Consider the following 14907-nt stretch of genomic DNA (forward strand, 5'->3'; position numbering starts at 1 on the left):
CTTCTCTTCCCATAGAATCCAGCAGGGTACTTGCCTGGGGCTCTTTATTAAGTTGGGTGGTGTGAGGGGTCTAGGGATGTGTGTGTGTATATATGTGTGTGTGTGTGTGTGTGTTGTGTTAGATCTCTGCAGATGGACTCTGAGTAATACACAGACCTATTGGCTGCTTATGTTCAGGGGGGTGGAGGGGGCCATGGGTGGAGTTGAGTTTCTTCAGACTCAGAGCCCTGAAGTGGGGAAAAGAGTGCTTTTCCCAAATCCAGGTGTCTCAGGTCCACAGCCCCTGATTTGTCAGCTTGGGAAAGGCGACCATTCCTCCCAAGATTATATCTACAGGTGTGTTGGGAGTGCACTATACAGCACAATGCCCTGTGCACTCTATAGCACAATGTCCTGGCTACTAGCAGGGCTAAACAGAGATTAAATCTTAAGCGTGAATATGATACCGTGTCAGTTAAAAGAGGCTCATTTCAGTATGAGGTCATAGCCCTATTAGCCCTACTCTGCTTTCTCTTTTTTTTAATTTTATTTTGCAGACTGAAACCACATGAAACAGTTGGCAAAACAACATTTAAATGCTTGAGCGAGGAATAAGAACTCAGCCCTGTGGTGTGTCTTGGTGTTCCTCCCTCAGACACCAACACAGAGAACTGAAGGTCACATAAGCCCCTGCTCCATATTGAAATGCCATGTGAAATATTGGTGGAGATCTTGAGAAAGTCGAAAGCCGCGGGATGTCCGTAGCATTAACTGGCGTTATTGAGGGGCTGTCACACGAGCAACGACCCACTGGCCTCTTTATTCTTCACATTCAGCAGCCAAACAAGAGTGGACTTACAAATCAAAGCCTACTGGAGCAATAGAAACTCCAGAGAAAAAGAGTAGAGAGAGACAGAAGGGGAGCTCATGGTTTCTGGCTGACTTGAAAGCACTTCACTGGGCTTGTTTTTCTAACTGAAGAGGTTGCTGTGGTATTATCTCCACTCTCCTGATTACCTAGTGACCCCAAAGGGCACAATGCTGACCTGGGATCACACTCCCTCTGGGTGGGTGAGAGGAGGAGTGGGGGGGAAGGGAGGGGAGGGGGGGGGCAGCAAGGAAGCCGTGCAGATGCCAGGGCAATTAAAGGGTCCGGGGGAATGTGACGAATGCGGTCAATCTGTCAAACCACCCCTGGAGTCACAATATTACTTCTAAGATATACTGTTCTTCCCCCAGGGGCCTTGCGGAGATAAGATGGGGCTTTTGACACTCCCTGCACTCCATAAAAAAAAGAAACACCCCACCACACACTTGCACACATTCTCTCCCTCCGTCATCAGAGAGCACTAGTCTTCCTTATGCATATTTGTCATATTAGTTTTAGTTTCTTTCATTCTTTTGTTCTTTCTTTATTTATTTATTACTTTCCTTCCTTCTTTCTCTCCGCCCAAGGGACGCGTAAACACCTCCGAGACTTAGCAGACAGAAGGGGGAATGTTTGGAAGTGAAACTGGAGACTGAGGAGTCTGAAGAAACAGGCAGGCCTAGTGCCATGTTTAAGCCAAGCCTGAGCCAAAGTACTGAGCTGTTCCTCAAATAAAAAGACAGCACAGCCTTTCAAATCACCTCACACATGTGTTCGATACACTCAGTGTGAAACAAAATACATTTATGGAACACATGTCACCTAATTACACTAAAAATAAAAGAATATGCAGAAACGTAAAAGGACGGTCCCAAAAGAACGAACCAATGAAAAACTGTGATTACTCACCGAGCGTGCCGCAGGGTTTGTTCTTGTAGGTGCAGATGTCATACCTGCGAGACAGAAAGAAAGACAGTGCTTGAGGAAATCACATTTGAATGGATATTGCACTGTGACCTGGCTTGGCAACACTAACACACTGCAGTAGATATAATGGGCTGATGGCAGACTACCACTGTTCTGCAACACTGCAAGTTAAAAGAAGAAAAGAAGAGTTGCAGGAATTTGTCTACAGGGAACAAAAGGATCTCCAAAAAGAGATAGTAACACATTCTTCTAAATGGCTGCACACACCCCAGCACTGACATCAAAACTGTGACTGCTTTATATTCTGTTTCCAAATGGATTATGACTCCCCCACCCCCCGCCAACCCCCCCCCCCCCCTTCCCCCCCATCACTACCACTAGTCTCAAAACCCCAGAGATCCCGCTGACAAGTCTCATAGAACAACATGACTGAATTATAACCACAAAATGCAGGCAAATATTCTGTCCCTCACTCAACCATCGGAACCATCCGGAACATATGGTGTGTCTGGACTACATGCTTCAGGCGACTTTTTGCCTTACAAATAGTGCGTGTTTTTTTTTTTTTTTCCTTTTTTTCTGCTGGTCTTGTCATCAGCTGGCGGACATTTTCAACTGCAGAGCACTACCAAAGTATGCCAAATATTTTCTCATTCCCCAAATGGGGTATTTAACACCTCCTACAAAATATCACAGGCAGTGGACACAGTGAGCTCCCCAGACTGGCCAGGGGCAGAAGTCCAGGCATTGTCTGCCATTGTCTCCCGTATGGAGCAAAGACAAAACCACTGATCTGGATCGTGTTAAACTATACGAAGTGCTTTGTGTTTCATATCGAGACGGGGGAATACAAACCAGACCTATGGACGTATTCACTCATAGTGGTACCTATAGAGTCCCAATCTACACTCTGTTTTGGGTCTGATCTGGAGATAGAAATGTAAATGTTTTATGTGGCAGCAGCCAAGATGTAAAGAGCCAAAAAATCAATGAGAGTCATGAAATTTACACTTAAAAATGTCAGCCAAAAACAAAACAAAACAAAAAAATCATTAAATACCTTTCTGTTTTCTTTTATTAAATTTACAACCAGGGCCAAAGACCTTAAAATGGAGCTCAAATGTTAATCTGACACCAAACAGTAATTAATCATGAGAGGTCACACTCATAATACAATGTACTTTGACATTACTGAACATAAATTACTAAATCAATACCTATTTCGGCATATTGTGTGCACAATATTTGTACTGCCAAAGGTCCATACAGTGTTAGAGTGTATTAGTATATTATGCATATAGCAGTATCATAGTATATTTGAGGTAGGAAAGTCAGGACAATGAACAACCGACGAACACTGCACTGCAGCCAGTCTCCAGCCGAAAAGACTAATAAAGAAAACTTAGCTAGTGAGACCAGAGCACATTTTAGGATGATCATGTGGAGGAACACGCCTCCACATAGAGTCCCAAACTCTAAGAGCAAATGTCTCTTCCTCATGTACCCGCAGATGCTGCATAGACCACAGTGACCTCTAATATGAGTTCATCTATGCACCAAAGGCCATCTCCAAATGCAAGCAGCCTAAAGATGTCTAGCAGATTTTGGGTGGATAGAGGATTAAACCACAGCAAAGTATGCAAGCAGTCTTTTTGATTAATGAAGACTAAGAAAAACACACACTCTTTCTACACAAAAGTTAAGTCCTCTTAGGAAGTCCAATAATTATATATGGACTCTTTGGGGATTAATCTAGGTTTGAAATGTGCAAAATGTAAGAGAAGTCACATGAGCTCTAGGTTGCTAAAAGCACGAGTAACATAACTTTATGCCATGAGCACGCCTTCACTATTCTTACATTATGTGTCACTTGGCTTTAAGCCAAAACACTTAAATCTTGACTAAATACATTAGTAATTATTCTAAGCACTTTAAGAATGATATAAGCCAAGGAAATGCCTTTCGACACATGAACACACACAAATAATTACAATTAGTTATGACAGCTATTCACAGGAGACTTGTCATAATGTACTATTTGCCAGGGGGTGCACTTATCAAACTATCCTGTGATGAAAATCCTTTTTGACTTGGTAAGTCCCCTTCAAGAGTATCATTAGTCATCCTAGAAATACACACTCATAAATGTTCACAACCTAAGCGTTGCTAACATAAACTGTCCGAAAATCATAGTGCTGCGGAGGCACGTTGCTCCTAAAGAATGCCACAACGGTCTTACCAGACAAGATAGTTAGTAAGTGTTTCCCAGGCACTGTGTCAGCCGCTTTAAATATATTTCTAATAATTATACTATTTCCAGGCTTAAGTTCCCCCTACTTAAATCTCATGAGCTTAGCTTTAATTACCCAGTATATGCGAACCACTGCAAAATCCATCTTACATGTCTTAAAGTCTAATTAAATTAAGAGCACTTTGAAGTTCAACTGCAAAAACTGGAATAGCTTTTAAACAATAAAGATGAGCTGTTGTTGGGTGCATTGACCGTACAGAAATCCTCGCTGCTAAAGGAGGACATTTTTGCCCACACAGAAGAGGACAGAGGCCAGGCCTACGCTTTAGATTCTCTTGGTTTGAGAGAGAAAACCCGTTCATGAAGGTTTATTAAAATGGTAAGCATTAAAGCTGCTTTTGGTTCTGAATCAGCCTCCTTAAATCCATTTAAAGCAGAGAAGTAGTGTTTGTTTGCCAGACTGGGAACCAGTCTTCCAAAAATTAGGAGCACAACGGCCAGTTGTTTACTACTGAACTTACTTTGGCAGACTTGTGTCTGTTTTGAAGAAGCAAGTAAAAAAAAATCTTTCAGTAGACTGGCGTCAGACACATAACATGGCTCTCAGTATTTAAAAAGCTTTTGGCCATTTGTGTGTGTGTGTGTGTCTGTATGTATGTGCATGTGTGTGTGTGCACGTGCGTGTGTGTATGCGGGTGTGTTTGGGCGTGTTTGTATGTGGAAATACTGAAAAGCCAAAATTACCTGTTAAACAAAATCAACTTTAAACAAATTATGGGAAAGTACACAAAAATGCCTATAACTACAGCACATTGTGGAGAGTCTGAAGTGAACTCTCTCAGTCCTAAAGTAAATGTACTGAAATTCACTAGAGTTTGATTTTAACATTTCACAGCTAGAGCTCAGTCAAGTCACTACCAAAAATATACTGATAAATCAATGAAATAACAAAATACCATTTTACTTTTTGAATGTCATTTTGATATCTTTTTAGTGACATCAAGTTTGACAACTTTTAAAATATGGAAGTTCATTTGTTAGCTATTACTGGTGTTTAATTAATCGCATTTAACGCAAGACCTAAAACTGTGTTTTAACATTGGACATTCTCAGGACGAAAACTCCCATCAAATGAGGCAAGAGGGACCTTCGGAAAGAGTAGTCAGTTTAAAAAAGTATTCTGACCCAAGGGGAAAGCAAACTCACCACAAAAAGGCAAAGTTTACTCTGGTCAATAGAGAGGTTTAGTGCATGTCAATCAAAAAAAAAAAGACAACTTCTACGAGACAAAACAAGTTGTGGGTACATAGTTTAGTTGCTAGGGTTATGCGGCCAAAACAACTAGGCAACAGTGAAGCCAATTCCAGGTGATGACAGTGTTTCGCAACAACATGGTTACCACCCATAAATTGTAGTGTGAGTGGTATGCCTGAAACGGTACATTTTTACATTCTCAGCAGTTTTAAGAGCTGCAGGTAAAGCATGTGTGCTATGATCAGGCACATTTGGAGAAGTTACCCACATACTGAAATGGAATAAAGAGTTAATAAAGAAGTAGTTGAACTGTAGAAACTAAAATGTTAACAAGTAAGCCAGTTAGCCTCGTACTCTGCGTGGCCGAAGGAATATTAACAATTCGGATGACTACGTCACCTTCCCCGTAACCTTGAACGCAAATTGTCAGAGTTTTCATATCATCAGTCAAACTCAACGTTTAAATTTCACTTAAGTCAATGCAAATTTTAAGCACGGATTACAGGAACAGTGGCTCCTATAGCTGGTAATAATTCCTCTTTTTACAAATTTGTGGTAGAATCTGTTGTGAAGTTGTATTACTGGTATAAAAAAAAGAAAGTAAAATCATGGAATGTGGTATCAGCTGCAAGATTATATTCTGTCTGTCACATGAACAATACCTAAACCAACCGCTGATCATGAGAACAATCATTTTTAGTATGTGAAAAAACAATTAGAAGCAATGTCTAAATCGTAGTCATAATCAAAATCTGTAAACCTCACGAAAATGATCAACCACACTAAAATGATCAACCATCTGTACTTGAATTTGCAAAAAAGTAGGAATTTCCTACCTCGTGATAAGAACAGCATTGTCATGATGCGCTATCCCGTTCTCTGGAATACTGTTCCCATCTCCTTGGTGAGAGAGAATGGACCTCTGCCATTTACAGAAGCTGTCTAGAGATTTATCCGCATGATGGTTTATCTCTAGGTTTGGCTGTAAAATATCACATTCAGTCATCACACTCTAACAGCAACATGTTCATTTCAAGTACAAACAAGCGCTTTAGAAACAGAATTACTCTGACATGAAACTATTTCAGCAACTGCATACAGCTTACACACAGTATGCCACTACATGTGTGTTTTGGGACATTTCTCCAAGTTGATATGACAAAAGCTCATATGCATATAAGGGTATATAAGGATACATATATACACATATGCTGATACACATATAAGGAATGACACAGCATTGTGGGTCTTATACCAGTTTCTTACAAATAGAACTTTTAGTTGGCTTCTGTCCTGTGAGGAAATGATGCCTCCCTCAGAAAATATGAATATCCTAGTTCTCCTGTGTGTGTGTGTGTGTGTGTGTGTGTGTGTGAGAGAGAGAGAGAGAGAGAGAGAGAGAGAGAGAGAATGAATGTGTATGTGTGTGTTTCTGTATCTGTGTGTGTGTTTCTGTGTGTGTGTGTAAAAAAACCCTCTGCAAAGTTTTCCTTAGGGACAATGTCTAGGCATATCTATTTGAGTAGCTTTCATCTTTAGTGGTGGTAGCCAGATGGTAGGATGCTTCCCAGTTCCCCATGTCTCATCCAGACCAGTCATGTAAAACACAGTCGTCTACAGAGAAGCATATCCCACAACTTCTTAAAATAGGCTTTGGTCTGCTTTCTTCATACTGTCACAGCCAATGCACTGAGGGCCTCTAAGCAGACATGCACCGTATGTATGAAACAAAACTGGGCTTAAATTGCCAGTGGAAACCCAATTTTGTTCCACAAAAACACGTAATCTAATAACTAATCGGTCCACCTCAACTTAAATCAAACTCAGGACTAGTTATAGTCTGACCAAATATGTAACCTTTATTGGTCTAATGCACACTCACCTGATCCTCTGTCAGGACAATCAGTCTGGTTACAATAATGTTCACAACGTTTCCTAGGCTGGCATCACGGTAAAGTTTGGCAACCTGACCTCCAGAAAAGAAGAAAAGACACAAAGTCAGACAAATGGTGTCTCAATTTCATACAGACACAGAGCAATTTAAAAAAAAAAAACGGACACAATCGCTTCATTTCTCTAGTTTTGTTACAGTGGATTGTATTCACTCATAATGCAAAACAGGATAAATCTTTTCTCATGAACAGAACCTGTACAGAAGTCACATGTCAACCATGGAAATGCACAAGTGCAAAGCCGGATCAAACTTACAATATTCATCACAGACAGGATGTAATGCTCGATGTCCTTACGGCCGTGATAGCCCACCATCATTTTGTCTGCCACCACCAGTGTCTCTACAAAGCGCTCAGAGCTGACAGATCGCCGCTGGCGGTGGGCACTGCCAAAGCTTTCATTGTTTGGCACAGGGGATGGTGATGGCACGGCTGTATTACTTTGCCAACATGGCGTCCTGTTTATTGTGAGGTCTGGGCAGAGTGAATGAAGAGAGACTGTAAGTAAAACAGTGCCAGCCAACCACACACCACAATTCAGAACACTCTACACTTGAATGCAGTTTTATGACAAAATACAGTCCGCCTGAGAACTTGTAATCCCCAGTATGTCTGTTACTTCTGTTACTTTATCCTTTGACTGCTAAACTGTATAACATTTTTGACAAGACTGTAACATTCACAAGAGGGCTTTGTAGCTTTGTTCATGCTGAGGAGAAGATGCAAGTTTGCAATCTACAGACACAAATGTTTTAAATAAAAATATGTATATAGCACTGAGTTGCAGATTAAATTTGCGCACGATTTTAGATACAGTTTGATCACTCAGCATAGCTGACTTTCAGTGAGAATCGTGTACCTCTTTGAACTCAGATTTGTGTATCTGTGACTGTGATGCTATGGGAAAAGCTATTTGATAAAACTAGTTCAGGCATGTTGGCTTCCCCGTGATAAGAGCCTTTGCAGTGACCTCTAGAACTGTAGCCCAAATACCTTAACATTCATGAGGCAGAGATTTCTAATATGGTGTCTTTTTTCAGTCGCACTGATGCGAAAAATGAGAACAGCAGAATAGATATTAAAAATATTGTAAATCTGAGTTCAGTCCACATAAGCAGTAATACAGGCACCAGAACTTTTTTTTTCTATCTGCTGGTGCTTCCATTTCAATTGTGTCAGACTTAAGAGGTGCATGGGCTAATCTGTGGTCATATCCACCACAACCTGAGCCAGAAACCAATTTTTCCTCGTCTGCTATCTATAGCTGTTCCTTACGTCAGTCGCAAACAAACCAGATGGAGGTTCACCAACCTGAAACACCACAGCTGAACTCCTCACTGTGCGCTTGTGGCGAGGGAATGGAAGACTTTTTATAAATAACATGTGGCTGTCCTTCTTCAAGGTTTAAATCACTGGAATTTTTGGAGGATATATTCTTTAATGGCTCAATTAAATAATGTTCTTCCTCTGTTGTAATAACACCATGCTTTTTGAGAAACAAGAACATTGGAAAGACAGGTTATTAGATCAAGCATACAAAACAGAACATATGATCCTCATTCACTGTTTATGGGCATAGCATTTAAAATGTCACAAGTATGTAAAATTAAAAAAAATGTGAATCAAAGTCAATAAACAAATTACACAATTACAGCTATCGCACTGGGAACAGCCCACTTTTTGCAAACCTGGTAGATCACATGCCAAAATGCAGATAATGACTACTTAACTGACTGAATTGTGTTGAATTACATATAATTCATATCTTTCTGTGTTGCAGTCAAATGTAAAAACACCCCACAATCTAAATCAATGAGATAAATCATGTTAAACTACCAATTACACAAAGAACAACACCATGATTACTGGGACACAAACCAAAGTACACAACTCTGTGCCCTTGAACACCCCCACTGTAACATAAATTGCAAAAGTAGTTCAGAGTGTGTTTTAAAAAAAAAAAAAACCCACTGGTGTGACCCTCTGAGCTATAAAACCACAATGAAACCAATTAAAAGCTTTTACAAAGGAATTATATAACTGATGCAACAAAAAAACAAATCTGCTAAAACATTTAAAGGAATGTGTTCCATTTCCTATAAAATGGGAGAGACATAGAAGCCCTATGCTATCTCAATTTATGGTTCTCCAAAACAGGGTGCCAATACCTTTGTCTGCAACAACAATAATAAATAGCTCACAGTGCTCTCTCTCTCTCTCTCTATGGCTGCTTTCAGTGGTCAGGGAGAGAGGGGAAAACCTCATAGTTGACAAGGAAATGCTGGCCAGAGCATTTTTAGATTTTATGTCTAATCACAGTATTGTGCAGACAAGTTTTATTCTGCATTAGTCACACAAAATAGTTTTCGTTAACTGAACCTGTTTCATCAGACGCTATCAACCATATAAATATTGTGGTTGAAAATCTTTGGAGCGTGAATCTTACGAAAACAGCAATTTTATTTCAGCTAAATCATAACTGTGATGTGAAGCCCCCTGTCTCCCGTGAGAAGGATAAAAGCTACTGTAGCCAACAACATATGAAGTGAAAAGGTACTGTTTTCAAAGGGTAGGAAATGACACTTTGCTTTGTAGTACAACAGCTGTAGAATCATCCATATTTACTTGTTCTTCTGTCGTGCATCCCAATATAAGACACTGTCATGTGACACTCAAAATGAGAGACTGCACACACACACAAGCTAACTTAATTCTGCTAGGGCTGAGACAATAGCTTTTAACACTGGGTCCACATGGTCTGTTCATCAATTGACTCTGAGACGTACTATTACATACTATCTTGTCATTTTTGTAGTTTGTCATTTTGTAGTCTCTGTCCAAGTGAAAAGTCTAAGCAAAGTCATGTTATTTGACTGTGTTGTACAGTGTGTACCATGGTAGAAAGCTCTTGTAGTGAGGAATCATATGAGCAACTGCAGCTCTCATGCAAGTGCAGACACAGTGGTTGCAGGAAATGCCTCGGGGTCAGCAGAGCCACTGAAAATTCCCATAGATTTATGTGAATGCACTTCTGATACAAGGCTCGAATCCAATATTTAGCCCTGTTCTCCAACGTACACACCTAGTAACGGATATAAAGATCCAGGACCAGCTCCATCGTGAACCTCCCATCTATAGCTCCTCATTATAAGAGATATGTGGACAACACCAAGCTCAGTTTTCTCACACCTGTTTTTTACATCAAAGGTGTGAAAATGCTTTAGAGTTCACGGTTTATGGATTCATCGGACTATACGCTCAATCTTTGTCATACCATCTCATCCAACAAAGAGACAGACCTATATCCTATATTGTTCTCATCATAATGTATATTTTAAAGCCATCATGATTAAATCTCTACCGTTACATCCATGTAGGCTGATGGCCAGTGCAACTGCATACCTGTGAACTATCCCAGCACTTTATCCATAGATAAATCCAATGCTGAAGACCATTCAGTCACTATGAACTGGAGAGCAGAGAGCAGGAACCAGGTCCTACATGGTATAACACCTTGGCCAATATTTAGCTGATACTCAGCAGTCACTTTAAGACAAAGGAGAGCCAGCCTTGCACATAGTGAGTGAGGGCTGGCATCAAGCTCCTACAGGGGACATGTAAAAAAGAAAGTCTGGGCCCTCTACATTATTTATCTGCACCTCATGTCATTGATAATGCTCCCCAGTGTCTTTTGCAATGAGTTTCTTAAGTAGTTTTATTCTGAGGACTCACTGTTAACCATACTTATGGAAGGTGACAAAATATTCATGATCTGCTTCATCCCAGTAGGAAGGGGTTTCGAGGAAAAGAACAATTCAAACGTAAGCGAGATTTACTAGCTCTCGTGGTCTGGGACGGTACTATTTTTTCCATCTGGACAATAACACGAATAGTGCAATGCTGACTGACTACACAGCTGTGAATGGTAGTTCTAGCTGGAGTAATCCTGACAAAGAATGGTATCTAAAAGCACATTTCAATTAGCCTTTCAAGTCTCAAACACTTTTACTGCACATATTTTAACTACATACCTATGCAAGCCACAAAGACAAGTACACACCTTACATGTTGTTGGCCAGCAGTGCTTATATGTTACATTAGTTCAAAACTGAATCAGTTATTTAACTGTGCTGGGACATGGCTTATCTTTTAAGGTAGACCGGAACAGAGTAATGTAATAGAATAACATAAATCTTGTTGATGTCTTATCTTTGAATATCTCATGCTTCCTTAACACCTGACATAACCTTTATCTGCCTAGAGACAACTTGACTTGCAAGCATCCATGACAACTTGTGTACTCACCAAACCTTTGCAATTGCTCAATGCCACTTTAGTAGTGCTGTATTGATCCAGTACATATCCAACATAATGGCAATTGTCCACCATGGAATGCCGCCATTCCTGTCCATCTTTCCCCCAATACTCTACTGTGAAATGTTTTGACACCAGGTGGGGGTTGAGAGTCAGATTTAGATGAAAGTGCTTGCCGTATGCAGAGAGTCTGTAAAAGAGCCTGGTCTCTGTGGGGTCGGGTCCTGCCTGGTCCAGTCCCCTCTTCCGCCGACCGGGCCGGTGCTGTTTCACAGTGTAACTAATGAACTCGCCCTTCTCATTCACCCTCACTGGGAAAGTCAGCTGGTAATGCTCCAGACTGGACAGGAACTCCTCTTTTTTCAGGAGAGACAAGAGAAAACAGAGATGGGCAGGAGTATGAGTATTGTAGAGGAGAGAGGAAGAGACATAAAATATCAGTCGGTTTGTACTTGTTACTTTGTACTGGTTAAACTAGATTATCATTGGTGCTCCCACTAGAAACTGAAGATGTACCACCAAAGCAAACTGTAGTGAGCAACATTTGCCTACTAACCATTACATACCAGTCTCATGGATTAAAAAAAGCTCTGAATTTTATCTTACCTTGAGAATTATGTGAAAGTCTACCAAAACTCTGAAATTCAGCAGCGACCATGACCAGGCTCAATATCCAAGTCAGCGTCTTCCACAAAATTTCCATAATTTAGAGAAGATCTGACATGGGGTGGGGGAGGGGTTGGGGGTGCTACAAGTGGATTAAAATAATGTGATCAATCCAGCCTGGCACCATAACATGTCCATGATTTGCATCCTTGATATATTTTAACTTCAGCTGACAATTCATCCAGGGCTCAGAACTCTTCTGAAAGTAAGCACCTCCAGATTTTAATTGCATTTGCCTCGGAATGTAACCCAGCCATGAGAGATGCAAGAATCCATTGATCAGTTACTTCAAGTAAATCCAAAGCAGCAAATTCATATTGGGAACTTGTCTTGAACTATCCATTTGTCTGCCTGGAAATAAATAATTATGTTTTAAATCAATACTTTTTTTAACAGTGCAAGCACAACTGAAGCATATTCATAACAGCATTCTCCACTATGAAATTTTCGGTGTTGCACTGTTATCAGGATTTACAAAGAATTTACAGCAGATGACTTTTACAATGATTCATTGCCAGTTAAAACACTCAGCAGGAGATCAACTTCAGCTGTGACTTACCGTTCACTACAGCATCTGGAATGGACAGGTTATGATATTTCATCAGAAGATCAGACAATTGCAGACTCTTCATTCTCACTACATTTTTAGATCTGAATGTGAGTCGTGATGTAACGAGTCTCTGTTGTGTTCAACTTCTGACAGCGAATTGATTCTATTACTATTTGGCCAATCGTGAATTCTTCACACCAGGTATTTTTATGGCCATTGAATTACAATGCGATGACCGTTTGCTCTCTCGAGGTTTTACTGAGGTTTTGTTAGCCAAAATCTCCCAACCTGAGTGCAGCGATTACTGACTGAAACGGTATGTACATCGCTGCCTATGCATTGTTTAATAATTCAGCATCAGAACTCACCGGAGACGCAGTTCGTGCATCCTTCAAGAACTTATGCCGTCTAACAGTGGGTCCAGTTTCTAAAGGCAAGAAGATTGCTCACTATCCTCGATGCTTGCTTTTAGTTCATGTGAAGGAATCGGTTTTGTTCTTAATGTCGCGTGAAAAGGTGAAAAAGCCCTTAACATACTAAACTGACCAACCGGGAGAACATTCGATAAGGTTTGGTTAAGTAACTTTAAATGAACTTCTTGCTGGCCAAGGCCAGACAGCACCGCTAAATCTACTTGTCTAGAACGTGTCTGACCCAGACAGTTGGCGGTTGGCCCGAGATCATTACACCGGCCGGTAAAATACAAACAAGTTCCTCCCTGAAGTGAAGACTCAAGGAAGGGCCATGAGAGTTGGAACACTGTCCCGAAGTGCTCGCGCTCTTGGCAGCTTCCCATTTCAGAACTAGACCCAAAGAGCGACTAACACAATCTGACTGAGTATTACATTATTTACGGGATAAATGTAATTTCAGCAAATCCGCGACATTGACCACTGTTATTACACGTTACTATTTTAGACTGTTATCTTGATTATAATGATCATACCCGGCGATTGAGTTTGACTGATGAGCTCTCCTAGCCTGTTCTGGAGGTGTTTCTTAAGACTGAATTTATAACACGGTTCGCATGAATTTAATGTTAAACTTAAATGTCTGACCATTAAAAGTACTCAAGGCAGACAAAACATTAGATAATATCAGAGGGATACACCGATATTTCAGTAAAACTCAGTTAAGGAGCGTAATTCTCCATATCTAAAAAGTGTTTAACTAACAGCCGTTTTAACTTCGAAACACTTTATGAAATATATGCAAACAGTGTGATAGGTGCACTTGGTCAACTTACTGTGATGCATTTTGCTTATACATTCCATGTAAACTGTACAAGACTAAAAGCCCCGTAGGGTCTGCACGGGAAATGTGTCCTATCGTTCTCTGATACTGCAGTAATGGATAGTTACCGTCTTCATCCTCATTGTCAGTATCTGTGCTCACTGTAGAACACAGACAATAGTATTCGTCTCAATTGAAGTCCCGTGTTCAGTTCAATTCTCTCTTCACCACTCTTCATTCGGTTTAAGCCATTATCTGACTTTAATGCCAACATCTGAAGTTGCTGTCCGACGAGAGGGAAAAACACAGAAAGAGCGCTTCAGAGACTGACTTGGCGAAAATCAACTCCAATGAATTGTTTAAAAAAGAAAAAGAAAAAAGTGTTTAATTTGCGAGTGTATTTCGGGTAACGTGTATAAGTCACTAGCCCGTTTGAGCATCTGTATGTCTGTTTATACAGTTAATACACGTTGGCTCCTGTAATTCAGCAAAAATAACAATAATGCACACCGGTGCAGTGTGTGATAGCAGATAGCAGAGTTGAGCAGAAGTTGCCCCCTTTAATAGAGCAACCGGCCTGCAGCCAAGTTCCGAGCTGTTTAAAATTGCAAGCATTAGACTGGGAGGTTCGAAATGACGTCATTGCAGATGTGCCTAGTAGAACCATAGGCAATGCGCATGTTCCGATATGGCACCACACACAGGAGCGGCAATAATTATGGTCTTGATTGTTATTCCTAAAATTTTAAGGTTTAAACCCGAGAGTTCAAAGTTTTAATGAAGTGCTTATGCACCTTTATTTTGAAGCAGTTGGATCCTATATACTAGTCGTGATACAGACAAAACATAAGCAGGTGTGTAGTGTGATAAATATGTTTCATCAGGGTATTAATACTACAACCAAAACAGAGAC

The 14907-nt window shown here is 40.5% G+C and overlaps 1 protein-coding gene across 1 annotated transcript in view; it reads right to left on the reverse strand.

Moving 5' to 3' along the window:
- Nucleotides 1–12248, reverse strand: part of adamts6 (ADAM metallopeptidase with thrombospondin type 1 motif, 6) — a 43658-nt gene extending 31410 nt beyond the window's left edge. Inside the window, exons 1-7 of the mRNA XM_030769244.1 lie at nt 12152–12248; nt 11537–11901; nt 8543–8717; nt 7488–7705; nt 7162–7245; nt 6116–6261; nt 1757–1800 (exon numbers count right to left, since the gene is read on the reverse strand). Coding sequence (XP_030625104.1) covers nt 1757–1800; nt 6116–6261; nt 7162–7245; nt 7488–7705; nt 8543–8717; nt 11537–11901; nt 12152–12248 — 1129 coding nt within the window. The remainder of the gene's footprint in view (nt 1–1756; nt 1801–6115; nt 6262–7161; nt 7246–7487; nt 7706–8542; nt 8718–11536; nt 11902–12151) is intronic.
- Nucleotides 12249–14907: the final 2659 nt, after the last annotated feature.

Source organism: Chanos chanos, chromosome 3, assembly GCF_902362185.1.
Source record: "Chanos chanos chromosome 3, fChaCha1.1, whole genome shotgun sequence".
Classification (NCBI taxonomy): Eukaryota; Metazoa; Chordata; class Actinopteri; order Gonorynchiformes; family Chanidae; genus Chanos; species Chanos chanos.